Source organism: Leptonotus elevatus, chromosome 15 (assembly GCF_054856555.1).
Source record: "Leptonotus elevatus isolate MCC_2025b chromosome 15, RoL_Lele_1.0, whole genome shotgun sequence".
Lineage (NCBI taxonomy): Eukaryota > Metazoa > Chordata > Actinopteri > Syngnathiformes > Syngnathidae > Leptonotus > Leptonotus elevatus.
Genome location: NC_141253.1, coordinates 14,719,189 through 14,736,661, shown reverse-complemented (window position 1 = coordinate 14,736,661; position 17,473 = coordinate 14,719,189). Strand labels below are relative to the sequence as shown.

Here is a 17,473-nt window from a genome sequence, read left to right as displayed (position 1 = left end):
AATACTTGTCTTTGGGCTGTTATGGAGTTTACTGTTCCACACGCGCACTTATCTTAGCCTGGTTGGGAGGCAAGGAAAGCCTTGTGGGCCACCGGGCTAATGAAACGCTGGGGAAAAGCCTGTATGTATTAACATTTTTGCAGCTCGGAGATTCTGTGCTGCATTCTGCTTAACTGCCTGGCCCCATCTCCTCATACACAAACAGACAGACTAGAGATGTGCAGCACCACCTCCCCCACTTAAACACGCTTGCCTTTCACAGATGAGAGTATGATGATGATGATGATAATGAGAGAAATTCACGTACGTGCCAGTTATCGGCCATTATATCGGATATCAGCTTTTGTAGGCCCCAATCAGTACTTGCATCAGCGACAAAAATCTCATTGTTTGGGCTCTAATAGAAAGCTAGGACATGAAATGCATTAATATAGTTGAGAATTATTGTAAAATGTATCAGGGACGGACAAGCCATCGGGAATTTTGGGAGTTTCTCAAACGGCTGGCCGCCATGCGCACTTAGTACGACGAATAGTAATCGCCGTATGTCGGATATGCCCCATCGCCATCGGCAAATAGGATTTGGCGCATGTACGTCGTCTCGTAGCAACCTTTCAGGCAAATAAATTCTCTCTCTGAACAAATTGTGTTCCCTTTCCGTCCCTGCAATGTATATACCGTATTTTTTAGACTATGTCACACATTTTTCATAGTTGTGCTGCCTCCACAAAGAGGGCATCATGTCTGTCTCTGTTGATGTGTGTTACCTCAAGGAGGTCAACGATTTCCACCATGCACAATACCTCATCACCCAATCTTTGACACATTACAAGCTAAATATATAAAGACCTCTTTGATTTCTTCTTTTTGCAAAAAAAGTATTTAGACATTACTGTAAATAAATTCCGAATTTATATTTTGATCAACATAGTATAGATGGAGCCCTACAATATTCAATGTATTGACAAATACTATGTATTGTTTTGTTTCCTGTTAGATCATAATTATATTTACTCTTTTGTGGGACTATTCTGGGTAAACAAGGAACATGAAGGAGAATGTTGATTTATTTTCTCAACTCATCCTTCCATTTTCCCGTTTCCACCTTTCACCCCTTGAGAGGGTTTGCAGCATCACAGATAGAGGTCAAAGGTGAAAGGTCAGGCTGACCCTTACCTCTCTGTGTCATTAGCCCAGTTGTGATTCGGTTAGCCGAAACGCTAGCCTTCCCTGCTAATCTAATATCAGAGCCTGGAGGTTGTTTGGGTCAGCTCACATTTCTCTTCAGCACAGATTGACTCTAGGCAGAAATGAATGTTGCGAGTGGTGATTTTAAACCCTCTTGATTGTCTCTAATGTTTGGGTTTGCGTAGTTTTGACACACTGAGGGACACCGCTGCTGTATTGGAAATTTGTTACATTTTAGACTGGAGTTACTACTGTAACTATTTTATTTGTAAACGTGTAGGATTGTTGTCCCTGCATATTCATTTCATTAAATTAATTAATTTATTATGAGGTATTGAATTTGGCTTGCCGATCTGATACGTTATACAAAAAAATAGATGAATTAAAAAAAATACAGAAATCAGGATTGGGGGAGGGGGGAATCACATTGTTGTCCATAGTCATGCCACCACTTTAATCAACCTTTAAACCTTAAAAATGTGCTTGGCTCTAGTAGCCAGCAAGCCATCTAGGCTCTCCGGGTAGTATACAAGTCAATTGGCCGGTTTCATGACTTGCTATATTCATGATTAAGCCATGAGTAAGCTGCTAGTCAGTCATACTACACACGCACACATCCCCCACAACACCATTCTGTTCCCCACACACAATTATTGCTTGCTTATCCGACACATTCGTGGCTCCTCGCGTGTGTGCGCAAATTACATACAATCTTGCCCATCCCCCATTATGTGAACGCTATCACTGTTCATTCAACCGTATGACGTGTGTGTGCGTTTGTGCGTGCGTTTGTGCGTGCGTATGTGTTTGTTTGAGAGTGAACACATGAAAAAAAACGATGACAGAGGAGGAAAGTGTGATACTTATCAGGTGAGGAGATTGGTGTCCATATAGCTGTTGTCAACACTATTATAATCAGTGTTGGGAACGTTACTTTAAAAAAGTAATTAGTTATAGTTACTCATTACTTGCTTAAAAAAGTAACTGAGTTAGTAAATTAATTACTTCATAATAAAAGTAACTCGTTACCAGGCAAAGTAACTATTTCCACTACTTTAAAAAAATCTATATATATATCAAACAATTTGGATTTTTATTTATTTTTTATATTATTATTATTATTATTATTATGATTATGTTTTTATACAAGGAATTCAAATTACATCCAGGCTATATAGGGTGTTTGGATTTATTTTTGTGAGTATTTCACACAAACGCCTCACTCCATAATATGACATCATATAATAATAATAACAATAATAATTCATTACATTTGGTGTAGTAATGTATGTTCTACCACTGCCAGCTACTACATAAATCAGAATAATAATACAAATAAAATAACTACTGGATAGATGGTGATTTGTGGCACATATGTCATCTATAGGTAATTTGTAGACAGTCCTCGCCAGTCCCTCCAGGATTTCGCGGGCATTTTTTGATTGTTGCTATCTAAAGTAATCAATAATAGATTAAATAAATTGCCAATGATATTAAAATATACGGTGCTTAATGCTATCATTATATCACTACATTTACTCCTCAAAATCATCAGCTTCCACTTGATCTCTCTGAAAAACATACTTTTTTACACTTCCAATATGGTGATATATCTTTAGTTTAAAATTCTACACATTTAAAAACATGTTTAATGATTGATTTACGTAAATAAACTGCCCAACTCATACAATTGTTGGCGCTATTAATTAACAGAATTATCAACAAATCGCTCCTCATGGCGGCCATTTTTCGGCAAATCTCGACTGTTATTTTTTATTAATGTCACTCTTGTAAAAGTTGTCAAACCAGTTCCAGGCGAGGACGTGGACTCTTTGCTCAAATGCTAAAATATGCTAAGCCTTAAGGTACAGAAGAAAAAAGGACGACACGTCCGTCACGTCATGACAGGCTTCCCGCAGCACTTCCTAAATAAAAGTCACTACACATTTCAGCTGTCAAGGCACTTTTATTGTGACGAGATCCGACAACAACAGTGCCTCTAACTGAGCGCAAATGACATTTTCAGGGCTAGTCACCGCACAACGTCTTGTAAGCTTACTTCGAGCCTTGAAACTAATAAATAAATTTGAACGCAGCGCATGTCTCATACAATAACGATAACGGCATTTAAAATATGGGGAGAATAATTAGTTAGATTAGTCAGTTTATAAAAAAAACTAAGTTACCTAACGCCATTAATTTAAACCCAGTCATTCCCAACACTGATTATAATAAATATTTATGTCTCTCTGTCTGTATTTATTTATTTATGTATTTATTTAGCAATAGGGAGAAGTGAAAGGCAAAAATCATATACCGGTACATATTGATACTTTTTTAACTCTAAGCTAATAAATCATTGAAGAAGTATGGGATTAATAAATGAAGTAAATTTTAATATCTGTTTGAACAGATGGTTTTCTTCCTGTGATTGTGTAGTTTTTATCTCTCCCTCCACAAAAAAAATGATATTAGAGCTCGGACTTGGACTCTATATCCACGTTCCCTAATCGTGGGTGCGTTCGGACTGCTTCAGCCTGAATCTGATTTAAAACACTTGCTTTCTTTACACCAGTTGAAAACAGAATCAGTAAAAGCTAATTCATCCATAGATAGTTATATGTTTGACAATTGGTACGCTGAAATGTCAGGCTGTAACTGTGCGCTATTACATGGTTGATGCGATAATTAAATTGCAATAACAAATATTGAAGCCATGATTTATGAATGATTATAGGTATAGAGCAATGATTTTCCTGTGCAATTCCAACAATATGCATAATTCTTCTTATCCTTATTACATCATATACTGCAACAACTGGCCGTCGGTAATGTTGAATTACGGTTAGTGAACTTCTATAGGTTGGCAGCTCTGCGTAGTGATAATGATGCCTTGTAATTGCACTACTATTGATTATTTTAAAACTGATCAGTGTTAAAGCCTGTGTCTCCTTTATTTACCTGCTTGTACAATCATTTCTAGACTGCAAGCCGCTACTTTTTCCACTTGCATTCGAGCCTGCGGCTAATACAAAGGTGCAGCTTATCCATCAGATCCCAAGGGGGCGCACTATAAAGAAAGCGCTAGAGCGTCAGGCAGAGCAAAACAAACCAAGTGAGCCCAAATACATTAGGAGAGACAGAACGAGAGAGAGACAATTTGCGCCTTCATTATGGAAAAGAAAGTAGCGCGAACCTGGTGCGGTAGCAATAAAACATCTGCGGCTTACAGTCGGATGCGGCTTATATGTGTACCAACCTTGAGTATTTAGCTAGGGCGGATTATAGTCAGGTGCGCCTTATAGTCCAGAAAATACTGTAAGTGGTTTGTTTGTGGTTGCCCTGGACGGCCTTGCATCCCAATCGAACCCCGCCTCGTCCCATCATACTTGGGCTTTCTTGTGACCACAGATTCAGTCAGTCCTAAGACAATAAAATGCATTTAACCTTTAGACTGACTTAGGCAGGTTCGAAGGGCAATATCCACTTTAGGATTTTCAATTGTTTTTCCTGTGGCTCTTTTCTTTATCATCTTAATTGTGTTTTCAATTATTTCCTAAGCTTTACTGTCCCCTGACATTCACTCTAAGGACGGAGTGTATCCTTGACCACCAATTTATTCCATAGCAGCACACTTGTGTTTAAAATAATTTTTCATTGGTTGTATTTTCTTTTCCAGAATATTTTCCATGGACTACTGTTTGCTTTCTTCTTCTACCTGCTTTCGTTCACACATCAGCTTCCTGCTGATATTGATCTCTTTCCCTGAGTCCCGAGTGATCAAGTTTTACCAGCCTCCTATTGATTACCAATGGATGGTGTAGGAGTGTAGGTTGATAGGGTTACCGCTTTTGTAGTGGGGTTTGGTAAGCTTGTTAGCATGAGCTCCTCTTCAGGGTTCCCAAAAAAAGGACGATATTTGAGTTTGTATTGTCATATGGCCATGAATTGTGTATAGGTGTTATGTTTTTCTGTTATAGTGTCTCCCAGTATTTTGAAGAGCTAAGTTGTTGGGGATGTTATGCCCATTGACTAGATCAGGGTTGTCCAAACTTTTTCTTCTAAGGGCCACATACAGAAAAAAATACATTTTCAAACTTTTTGACTTTAATTTATCAAGCCCAACCAAAACCAGTCAATCAAGTAACTGCATATTGTTTATATACTACCATGTTTGTTTGTTTGTTTGGGGGGGGGGGGGGGGGGACTGCTGCCTGATTAACTTTCTTTTAGGCAAGTAGTTTAGGATTTTGGGGTGGTCGAGAGACTGTGTGATATTTTCGCAATTTGGACCTTGACACAATGTGGATAAAGCCATTTTTGTTGACTTGACTTGGTAAAATTTTTATTTATTCACCACAGTGTTATGAAGAGAAATGCTGTTACTTATTTAATTGTAAATGGTTGATTTGCATATTTAGTAAAGCTCTACAGTATATAAAATTAATTTATTAGTAACCAATATCCAGTTTTTAGTATATGCCGTGGGACGCTTTAAAATGGTTAGCGAGCCACAAATGGCCACTGGGCCGTAGTTTGGACACCATTAGCACGGTCCAATATTTAAAATATATATAGGTCTTAAAGTACATTGCCGTATTTGTCTTCAATCACACCAAATAAAATTTAAATAAAAAACACACATTTCCTTCTACCTGTGCCAGCCTTTTCAGAATTTTTCTCCATTCTTCCATTAATGCATTCCTTGCCCTGTCTCCCTCATATCCTCTGTTCGTCTGACCTTAAAAAAATATTGTTGCATTAAATCATTTTCTTTCTCTTAAGGATAATGTTATTTAGCCAGATAGCTTTTTTTCCCCCCTCATTCCAATCCATCTCTTGTTGACGATTTAGCCAAACGTAGGCAAGCGCAGAGGAGAGCTTGTTCGTGCCCCTCTTTACTTTATTGGGTTATGTTTGGGAGCAGGTTGACCAACAAATAGGATTTAGATACAATGTCATTATAATAGATCTTTTGGTCGCGAAGGAAGGAGATCGATGGCCTTCAAAAATCAATCATTCCTTCCACACGGGCCGAGTGGCCGCAGGTAGGATGTGATTCACCCAACGACTGTCCGCAGACATCTCATTTCATAAATGAAGTTCAGAGCAGTCTTAAAAAAAAAAAAAGCTTTTACATTATCAACATCTTTTTGTTTTTATGGCAACCACTGACCTAACTGTAAAGTTTAGCACCGACAGAAAGTTTTGAATCTCGGTGAAGGTCTAAAATTAAAAGTCAACTTAATGAGTCATCAGCCGTATATGAAACCACTTTGCAGCTGTTCAGTCCGGAGAATTTACTAAAGGAGAGTTTGAGCAAATCATAATGAAAAAATCTAGGTCAAAAGTGTATTTTTTTTTAAGCGGTGAGGACAGTCACTCAACTCTAAGTCTAATCAAGCCAATCTGTTAATTTCTAGAAGACGATCATGTTTTTCTAAATTACATAGAATGCCTTAAAATATACTGTATGCTATCAAACAATTGACGTGCCCTTATCTGAATGTTTTTCTCATGTTGCCATAACTTTTTTTTGTCTTTCTGTAAAACTGAACTTTTTTTGTGATTCTGGTTGGAAGTCCATCTCTAATTCTGTTATCTACTGGCCCAGTCTGGCCCAGGGAATGGATGCCATCTGTAATCCATTTATCAGAGCCAGCCGCTGGGCCTTCTTCCAAATGACAGCTGGCCCTTTAGCAATCTTATTATAAAGAGCACCAGGATATAGTATGAAAATATGGGGGAAGGGGGTTCTGAGGGTCTGAAAAATTGAGTAACAATCAGTGGACAAATGGCACCCACATTTGTATGAACCACTGGATAGCATCTTGCAGATGTTCATTTCTTTATAGGGTTTCTTATGTGAATATTCATGAAATGTGTATTTATCTGAAAAGTTTTGTCTTCTTGGTGTTTTCGATTTTTGGTTGTTAATGGTAAATGTTTATTTTTCATCATTTAGATGAATATACTGGCTTGTAATTAATTAACTAATTACCATGTTAACCTGGTCTATGGAAATGGTGGACCAAAATATTTCTTTGAACATTACTCTAGATTAAATTTTGCCTTTAACACATTTGTTTTTTAATTATGTCCCACTGGGCGAATCCCAGGGGCCACTTTGGATTCAATTGGATTCATCTATCCACTGCATATAGTTTTTTCTTTCTTCTTTTTTATTTGTATTTGTATTTTTTATTTTTATTTTTACACAGAACATAAGTCATAGTTTTACCGCCATCCAGTTCCAAATTTGTGTTTTTATCAGTACTTGAGCTAGCTACATTAATATAATGTATAAATATTATTGGATCTATATAAAAAATAAAAATAATCCAAAGAAATGAATGCTTGATTTAATAATTTATTTTTACATTTGTTTGCATTTATAGTTGTGTATTAACATCTAGACTTGGTGTGGAGTTTTTGACAGCTAAATTTTGTGGTGTGGAATCAAGTCCTACTCATTGCCTTGTTGCCTAGTATGCATTTACTACAGTGAAGTCACAGCCGCACTAGGGAGCACAACAAAGATTTGTCGTGTAATGCACAGACGAAGTTTGATCTGAACCAAGTTTCTTGAATTAAATGAATTATATTAATTTTGATTTCAACTTTTTTGCTGAAACTGATATATGAATAAAATATTGCCAGTGATATGGTTGCCTTTGCTGGCTTGGGATATCTGGCTGCAATAGACTTTACTGTGACCAATCATAAGTGATTGTTGCTTTAGGCCTGGACTGCGGTTATATTTCTCATTTTGCCCACAATCAAGATAGCTTTCGTATCTTACATTATATGCAATGTAAATTGCTTTTTTATTTTTTCGTAAAACAGGAGGTTGCCTTTTTCTCAACTCTGAACATTAAATCTAATGTGATCTTTATTTAGTTTAAAGGAAAATGTAAGCTGATATCGTAATTGCCAAGCCTTTACAAATTCATAATGTTGTTATGATAACAAATCTAGGAAGGCCAACAGCAAGACCTCACAACAGTGGCTACCTCTCTTTGTATGTTCCATCTTACAACCTCCTGCTGCTAGTGTGGGATGGAGGCTGGAGTGTGGGTGGGTGTGGCTAGCAGGGGCTTTGTTCCCTGCAATATAAATTAGTTGCAATGATTTGCTCACTCACCCGAAGAAAATCTGGAAAAAAAATCTTGCGCATTGGTGGCAATAGGCTATTGCATCCTCTCTCTCTCTCTTCTTCCCCCCCTCTTTTTCTCTTTCTTTCTCTCTCTCACACACACAGTCACACTCACACATCTACACAAGCACACACACATCATTTATATGTTGCCCTTATTGGACGTATGAGCTTTTTAACCGTGTGTGTAAGGAGCTCTCATCTCCTACTGTGATTTTGCCGCCAACACAATCTTCATGAGGCTGCTGCTGCAGTTCCCCGCTGTGCAGGTTCTGTTATACACTGTACACATACACAAGGTTCTTTTTAGGCGTTTGTGAACGCAGTGGGGAAACACACAAATACTCAATAGAGAGAAATAGCAAGTGTGTCCTATCATACGTGTTCAAAAATCAACAGCGGTCTAAGAATGACTATGTATTGTATGCACTGTAACAAAAGACTTTCAGTTGAACAGTAAAGTATATGTCTTCATCTGTTTGGCTCTAAGTAATGACCTGACAATAGAAGTACTGTATGCCTTTTAGTTAGTATCAGATTCATGTTGATTCACAGGCCTCCTCGAGATGAGAAAATTATAACAAAATACATAAATATTAACTAAAAACTTAAAGGTCCTCTACCTTCTAACAGTCTGATAAAATGTTAAATAATAACATATAATAAATAAATAATAATAAAAAAGAACTAAATAAATAAATACATACATACATAATAAATTAATTGTTGTCTTTTTGTCAACATTTAAAATAAATGATTGCTTGAAATGTTTGTAGTTATATTAATGACAAGTACGCAGAATTGATTGTTTATTGTAGATTATACTGTTTTACATACTAGAGGTGTCAAAATTAGTGCTTTAATTTTGAGTTAATTTAAAGTTCCTTTAACGCTACAATTTTTTTTACGGTGAGCGGCCATTACTTGCAAAGCCTGTACTTGGGGAATTCCAGTCTCAACGCAGCAGACACGTCCACGTCAAAATTAAGCAGTAATAAATTTAACAATGATGCATATATTTGTGGAGACTGGGTTCCAGTTGTATTTGCAATTCTAAAAATGTGCTGATTTCACAAGTTACTTCATGTTAAAGATTTGATAGCTCTTGATATGAAAAAAGAATGCACAGAGCTGTCATCAATGTCTTACAAGTGCAATTATGCCATCTAGTGGCAGAAAAATGACCTCCACACGAATCAATATCACACTCGTTTTTTACAGTACAGTACATCTTGTTAATTTTAACTCAATTTGATGAATTATTATGAAATTACTGTATCAATGACTAAAAGATGCAGCCATATTTCAATTTTTTCTTTCTTTCTATTTTTATGTTAACAAGAATATGAAAACATAGAAAAAAATATTTCATTGTACATTTAGAAAATATATAAAATTTGCAATTAATCGTGAGTTAACTATTGAAGTCATGTGATTAATTACGATTCAAAGTTTTGATTGCCTGAGATCCATAATTTATATAAATCATCTGTAATCCTCAAGAAAAGTATTCAGACTGTGGCAAAAAAAAATTTACGGTAGATTCTTCATTTAGTTTGAAGTCAAATGTATCTTCGTAATGTTGATGTCAATCGTCTAACAGTTTGTATGAGGTTTGCTCAATTTGAAAGGCTACAATGTTTGCCTCGAAACTCACGCCAAGGTCTCTTTGTCTTTGTGTATAAGGCTGCCTCTCGAACCTTCCACCAAACGCCAAGAAGATCTCCAATTCGTATGAGGAGCGCCGCAAACAGGCCACCGCCATCGTTTTGCTGGGAGTCATCGGGGCCGAGTTTGGGGCTGAGATTGAACCCCCAAAAGGTGCAGCACGTACTCGGGCCGGCGGGCAGGTCCCTGAAGGCTTTGGACCAACAAGTGGCGGGTCCACAAACTATTCCCTGGCAAGACACACATGTAAGTAACTGACACCACAAAACATTGCCAGTGTAGGGATAAACCATTGCAATATTATGTATTTTCCTTTTTGAAACCTAGAGTTCTTATATGATGCATCCATTACAAGTTTAGCTTCAAATTCTAGTGGTTTATATTAAGTTTGAATTTAGAGCTTAAAACATATAACATGAGCTAAACTGAACTTTGTTTCTGTGATAAATTGAGCAAAGATTCAGCTAGACAGCCGTTAAACCTTTATTGATACCATCTTTAAAAATAATTGGGAATTTTTTAAACTTGAGACATGACACTGCTCTTTCCAGGGTTAATTAATACATTATCACAAAATTTTACTGCAATCCATGCCGTGATGTGAACAAATGTAGAACTAATGTTAAAAAAAAATCACAGTTGGATTAAAGGTGAGGGGGAGAGTTGAAATTGATTTTAATCTGCCAAGCTTGACTCTTTAAAGAGCTTGGCGCTAAACACACACACACACCCACACACACACACACATACGGTACTGATTGATCCGAGCCTGTGCCACACTGAGCCTGGAGCATTTGAGCCTCAGTGGGCATCAAACCTGCACTAAGCAGAGCCACTCTTCCATCCTGCTTCTCCAGAGCTCTGATTGGTTGTCTCTGGGGGGCATCCACCCCAAGACGGAGCCTGTCTGCTCACTGATAGGCTGTGATCCATGGTGATTTTAAGTTAGGTCTGGAGTCTCCGGAAACAGTGCTTAGCTCACCTGAATGGATTCAACACTTGTATGAAGCCCCTAAAAATCTCATACTTCAGTAATATATTGAACTTCAGTATGACACAGTCTTTTAACTATGTCACTCTACTTTTCACAGACCATAGATGTTTTTGAAAGAAAGTTGGCTTTTTTCACACAACTGGTATTGATAGTGGGCTTGCTTGCTGATTGATGAGTAGATTTGAGGTGGTGCACAAACAAGTTTTTTATTTTTTATTTTTTTAATTGATAGAAATGTGATGAAAGTCAAGTTGACGTCAACTAGTCACTGATGACATTGACTAAGTTTACATGCAGTCGATATTCAGGTTATGGACAAAATTCCACTTTCTGAAACATTCAGCCGTTTAAATGAGTGAGAGGACAGAGTTACTCCCGTATACATATTTCGATGTAAACAGCGATGCACGGACGTCATTACGCTAAAGACGTAATTTCTGCTTTTAACTTTTAATGCTTAATAAAATACATTATATTCATGTTACTCACCACACTAATAATACAGTAGTCTGTTTCCTCCTAAAGGGTGCTGCTTTGCTAAGTCGCCATGTTTGTTTACCTTTGCTTGTTTATTTCCGGTGGGTTGCAAGTAGTGCTGTCACTATTGAATATTTTTAGAATCGACTAATCTGATTTATTTTAATTTTGCATTAAAGTGCATTACAAATGCATTTCTTATATATATATATATGTATTGATAGTGGGCTTGCTTGCTGATTGATGAGTAGATTTGAGGTGGTGCACAAACAAGTTTTTTATTTTTTATTTTTTTAATTGATAGAAATGTGATGAAAGTCAAGTTGACGTCAACTAGTCACTGATGACATTGACTAAGTTTACATGCAGTCGATATTCAGGTTATGGACAAAATTATATATATATATATATATATATAAATTTCGCTCTAGAGACGGATAATAATGTGAAAACACCATAGAAAAATCTATGTATTCAGGTTAGGCTCACTTAGTGAATGGCAACGTAAGATGGCCATCGTACATACAAGTTGTTCCTGTGCTAAAAAGAGATTCATTGCAAATAGCACAAATAGCGCATAACACAAACCAAGGTTCCTTTCAAAGGTGGTACCCCGATTGCATTTATATGACCAAATATTCAGGTTAGGAAAGGTGTAACCCAGAGTCTTATTAGCATATTCGCTTTTTGCGCTTTTACATGGCCTTTCAAAACCCGAATGCTGCCAATATTCGACTAATCTGTTGAACCCCGAATAGATACTACTCTGAAAATGTCCATGTTTACAATATAATCCCAACAAATTACACTCAAAGACATTTCAGAGCACCGTTCAAGCAAGTGAAAATGTTGTTTCTATATTTTCATTCAGGTCTCCTCAGTAGTTTTAGCCTCATTCCATCAGTCTGTCCTTCAGCCTATTCTCATTCAGTCTATTGTTTTTCTCTCTTCGTCCACCCCATCTCGTACTTCACCTGTCTCTGTCATGAAATTGAAAGATGGATTGGTGTTGTTGGCATACAGTGCTGTGTGTGTGTGATAAATGAGAGCTGTCTACCCAGAGAGAAGCTGGCTACAGTAGTCTACACGGCAGTGTATGGATTTATGTTTTCATGTGGGGAGAGAAGAAATGTAGAGGATGGAGGGGGAAATTGAGCCTAGGATGGAAGGAATGACGGACAGATGATGACAAAGGAATGGTTGGACAGGATAAAAAAGACAAACTGTCCATTGTGTTCTTTCTCTGGACAATTATCTCTGTCGTAAATGTCAAAATACTGCAAGTCCCTACAGGGGGTCATTCATCATGAATGGTGGCATTTTGAAACATTCATGAGAGCTGATTGGAAATTGACTTTTATCCTCCTTTTTTGTACAACACTTTGCAAAAAACAGTTTTACAAAAATAATGGCAATGTAAAATGTTATCATTTAAATTTTATATCAGACGTTCAGGATCATACTATTGCACTTGAATTCAATTTCAACTCATCTTGTCTACTTCTAACTTTAAACGTGTAATTCATGCTAAAAAGAAATTTTCAAAGAATATGCAACAATTTTTGTCAAGTATACACTCAAAAGCCGTATGTCGTAACATTGGACAGTGGAGACAAGACAAGACCTTCACTATTTGCAGTCATCCTGATCAAGCCTTTATCCACTAAAGTCCTTAACATTGATTTGCCTTCACTTAAGTAAAGCAGTGGAAAAGAGTGTGGCAGGTGGAGGAAAGAAAGTAAAAAGCCTGTTGTGTCGGCAGTTAAGTTAGCCCTGTAAATTAAAATGTACCAATCTGTTGCCATTTCACACTCTCTTCTTTCACTCCTTGCTTCCTCCCTTTGTCTGTTTCCTCGATCCAAACTCCTGCTCTAATTACCCTCTCGGTGTTAATGTGACATGTTTACTACTCTAACGAACAGCCCATTATGGCCGACTGATGCTTTGTCAATAGATATTGAGTCATTTGAATCTAGAGCCTTCCTTTAAATAAAGATGTCCACCGAGAGAAATGGACCTCAGTGGAGACTACTCTCACTTTTTCTTCACTGATGTCAGGAGTAGAGCTCCAATTGAGTCTCTAGACTTTTTTAAATGTCTTTAAAAAAAAAAAAAACGGCTACAAAGGGAAAGTCAGCTTAAACATTCAACAGGTAAGTACACACATATACAAAATAGACACGCCCATCCACCGCCTTCATCAATCACATCATGACCTGTGACACTTATTGTATGTTTGTGGTGGCATGGTGGGGTTTTCTGTTTCACTATGAGCAGAGCATCGGCATACATATTCACATTGAGGATTTGACTTTGATCAATGTTCTTTTGCCCTATGACCCCCACACCACACGCCTCCCCTAAGGTCTCCCACACATTCACCCATCCATGTTATATACTGGTTATCAGTTTATGTGAAACTAATCGCTCTCTGGAGCTCACATTGATTTGCTGTCAGAAACAGAACAATGAAGTTAGCAAATGAATGTTTGCATATTTTAAAAAGAAACTACAGAGGCATTCAATAAAATCGCTTGTTGTATAAAGAGCGTATTAGTTTTGTTTGTTTCATATTTATTAACTCATTCACTGCCATTGACGGACGGCTATAGACGTAAAAAAATATTTTGAACAATTTTCCATTAGTTTCACATTTTTTCCCCACTTTTGTTAACAAGAGTATGAAAACCAAAAATATATATATTGTACGTTTAGAACAGATATAAAATGTTTGATTAACTAGTGAAGTCATGTGATTAATTACAATCAAAAAGTTTAATCGCCTGATGCCCCTAATTAAAAAAAAAAAAGAAAAGAAAAGAAAAGATTATTAAAAATTAGGGGAGTCAGACAATTAATTTTTTTTTTAAATTGTAATTCATCGCATGACTTCAATAGTTAACTCAAGATTAATCACAAATGTTATATCTGTTCAAAATGTACAATAAAAAAATCTAGGTCTTCATATTCTTGTTAACAAAAATGGGGGGGGGGAAGCTTAAACTAATAGAAATAGTATTAATATTGAATTTTTGACGTCAATGACAGTGAATGAGTTAAATTATGCATTGAGAGGTTAGACTAGTCTTTATTTTACTAGTTGTCAATAAATCAAAAATTCCCAACTACAATAAGGTTCTCTGCCATTTAAGGCAAATAGAAAATGGAAAATAATATTTGATTTATTTATCTACGTATCATTTTATTATTGTTCGATATTTTATGTACAGCATTTTGTTACAGCTGTGGATGTTAAAGTGCTCTAGAAATAAAGTTGAGGTGAGTATATTACAGTGTTTTAAATGAATTGAATTAATATATCAATCCATAAAAGAAAAATATCCAGAGAAATTCAGAATAGAATTTGGTAGAATTATTATATTAATTTCCCATGTCAACGCAGTCAATGTTTGTAGCACCTCTATGGATTACTTTGCCTTCTCTAGTTGTACAGTTTTTTTTATATTGGTGTTTTTCCTTCTTGTTTTGTGTTAACATTCACCGTACCAACACCATAAAATCAGATTCTGGTGTTTGACCTGCCTCGTTTTGGTTACGTCTCCTCTAAATCACTCTGCTGAGGCTCTGTGTTCCACTGGCAAGATCTACAGGCAGTCACCTGGGAGCTAGCTTGGGGGAGGGTGATGTTATTGAGGGCTGGGGGATATTTTTTGGAACCTTAATGGTCAGTGCGCCCCCACAGAGGCTGGCTCAAATGTCAGGTCAGCTATTAAATGACCTCCATTTCACTCAGTTGCTTCATCCCGTGTGGGTATGTTGGATTTCTACTCACACTTCAATTCAATCTTAAGGAATTTGTCATTTCTCCATTATAAAATGTTATGTTTATTGTACAATTCATGGCAGTTGTAATGTACATTGTGTTGCCTTTTGTGATGTAACATTCACATGTATAATGGTACATATGGTGTTCCACATGGTTTAAGGTCTGCAGCCCCTGCTGCTTTCATAGTATCTGCTGCCCCTGGAAGTGATGGGAGTCAGCAACCTAACTGCATGAATTGCAGTGCCAAACTGAGCAATTCTAGTTAGCTATCTAGCAAACCTAAAGAATACAACTTTCTGAATTCAAGTTGAAAACAGCCAGATTTGATTTTGTTCACAAGTAAACCATATAACTATGTCTTGAATTTGGAGGGGGGAAAAAATCAAATTTTATTTTTCATTAAAGGGTTCCGTGAATGCGCATAGGAAACTGGTGTGGTTCAGTACCTTCAACAAGGTTAACAGCCACTGTACTAAACTAAGTCATAAAATTTCAACGAATTGATGAAATAATAATGCCCATGTTTTACTATCTCAGGTAAGGCACTGACCTTCCTGCTACTGCAGCCCCCCAGCCCAAAGCTGCCACCGCACAGCACAATCCGTCGCACCGCCATCGATCTGATCGGCCGAGGCTTCACCGTGTGGGAGCCGTACATGGACGTGTCTGCGGTGCTCATGGGACTGCTGGAGCTCTGTGCTGATGCTGAGAAGCAGCTGGCTAAGTGAGTCCGTGCACATATACATTTAAATATTTTGGGGGGTTTTCACAGTTCAACTATGAGGAAAATTCATTCGTTCATTCATTCTCCAATTTGCTCATCTTGGGGAAAATTCATAATTAATCAATTAATTTCACAAAGTTTCACAACTTAAGCTCTCCAAAACTAGCGTTTATCTGTCAACTTTCCGCTCAAGAACATTAACAGTCACTTTGATGAAAAGGACATGACACACGTGCGAGGTGCTTATATTGGGTTACCGATTAAGTGTCAGGTGTGCTTTTTTTCTTTTTAAACTTGGTGGTGCTGCTAACGTGTAATTATCTCCTCTTTGCCGCTGAGTGCTTTCAGATCTGATCATAAAAAGGCTTTACAAGTTTGTACAATCCGGATTTATTTCGCCTTTATCTGTGGTCAAAATGCCATCAAAGTTGGCAGTTTCACGCAAGTCTTGCAGTGTTATTTATGTACGTTAGCAACTTAGCAGCTGCTAAATCGGCTAAGTCTCCTTTATGGTGTTGGTCAGTTATTAAATTCAACTGTATAATATCTATTAAACTATGGGGAGAGATTTGTCACAAAAACATTCACACAAAGAGATTTGTGATTTTCACATGTGTTTTTCAGATCCACAAATTATTTTCGCGATTTTCGAGTGAAAGCAAAACAAGCTCAAGGGAAACAAACTAAGGTCGCATTTTGTTTCCCGACTTGTACAAAATAAACACATAATGGAAGGTCAGATAAAGACTCGATTTGTGTTTTTCAATGTCCAAATTTAAACGAGAAACAGAAACGGCTCATTCCCGTTCAATGGAGACAGTAACACTGCCTCCCCGTGGACGGCGGAGGAACGGGCCTTAGCACTCACAAAATTAAAAAAGACATGTGAAAATCGCGTGTATATTTGTGGATCTGAAAAACATGTGAAAATGACAAAACCGTAGCAGCACAAACATATTATTTCTCCCACATTTTACGTGTGGTAACAGTTACCATCTGCTGATTTAGCCACCATGTATTAAGTGCAACATTGGCTAGCATTGGTTCCTCTTGTGGTAGCCTGGAGCATGCTCGATCCTTTTTTTGCCTCTTCTCGCTGTGGCAGCCGGTCCACAACAGCTGTCAATCATTGTTCAAGTGTGGCATTTGCCATTTACCAAAAACGACAATTTTGTGACGCGTGACGTCAACGTCAGGGTTTCTATTGGACTTAGAATTGAAATCAATGATGAACCCTGGCTTTCTCTTTCACAGTCTGAAATATAACATTGGCGTTTATATTTTATATTTATTACAATATTTCTCAGAATACATCATAGTAGTTTATAGTGTGATGTTATGCTATTGTACTGTATAATATAGTGAAAAGCTGCACACAAAGGCAACGCAGCACTTGAGCAACATAGAGCTGACACTAAAACATGGGATCGAGACGTTAATCTGATTGCAGGAGATTACCGTGATGTTGCATCGTCTGTA

General features: G+C 37.2%; 1 protein-coding gene across 4 annotated transcripts in view; it reads left to right on the top strand.

The window, feature by feature from the left end:
• wdr7 (WD repeat domain 7) overlaps window positions 1-17,473 on the top strand; it is a 76,104-nt gene that overhangs the window by 45,849 nt on the left and 12,782 nt on the right. For all 4 annotated transcript variants that reach the window (XM_086096712.1, XM_086096710.1, XM_086096711.1 and 1 more), the window contains 2 exons: window positions 10,031-10,258; window positions 15,808-15,994. In XM_086096712.1, coding sequence (XP_085952838.1) covers window positions 10,031-10,258; window positions 15,808-15,994 — 415 coding nt within the window. The remainder of the gene's footprint in view (window positions 1-10,030; window positions 10,259-15,807; window positions 15,995-17,473) is intronic.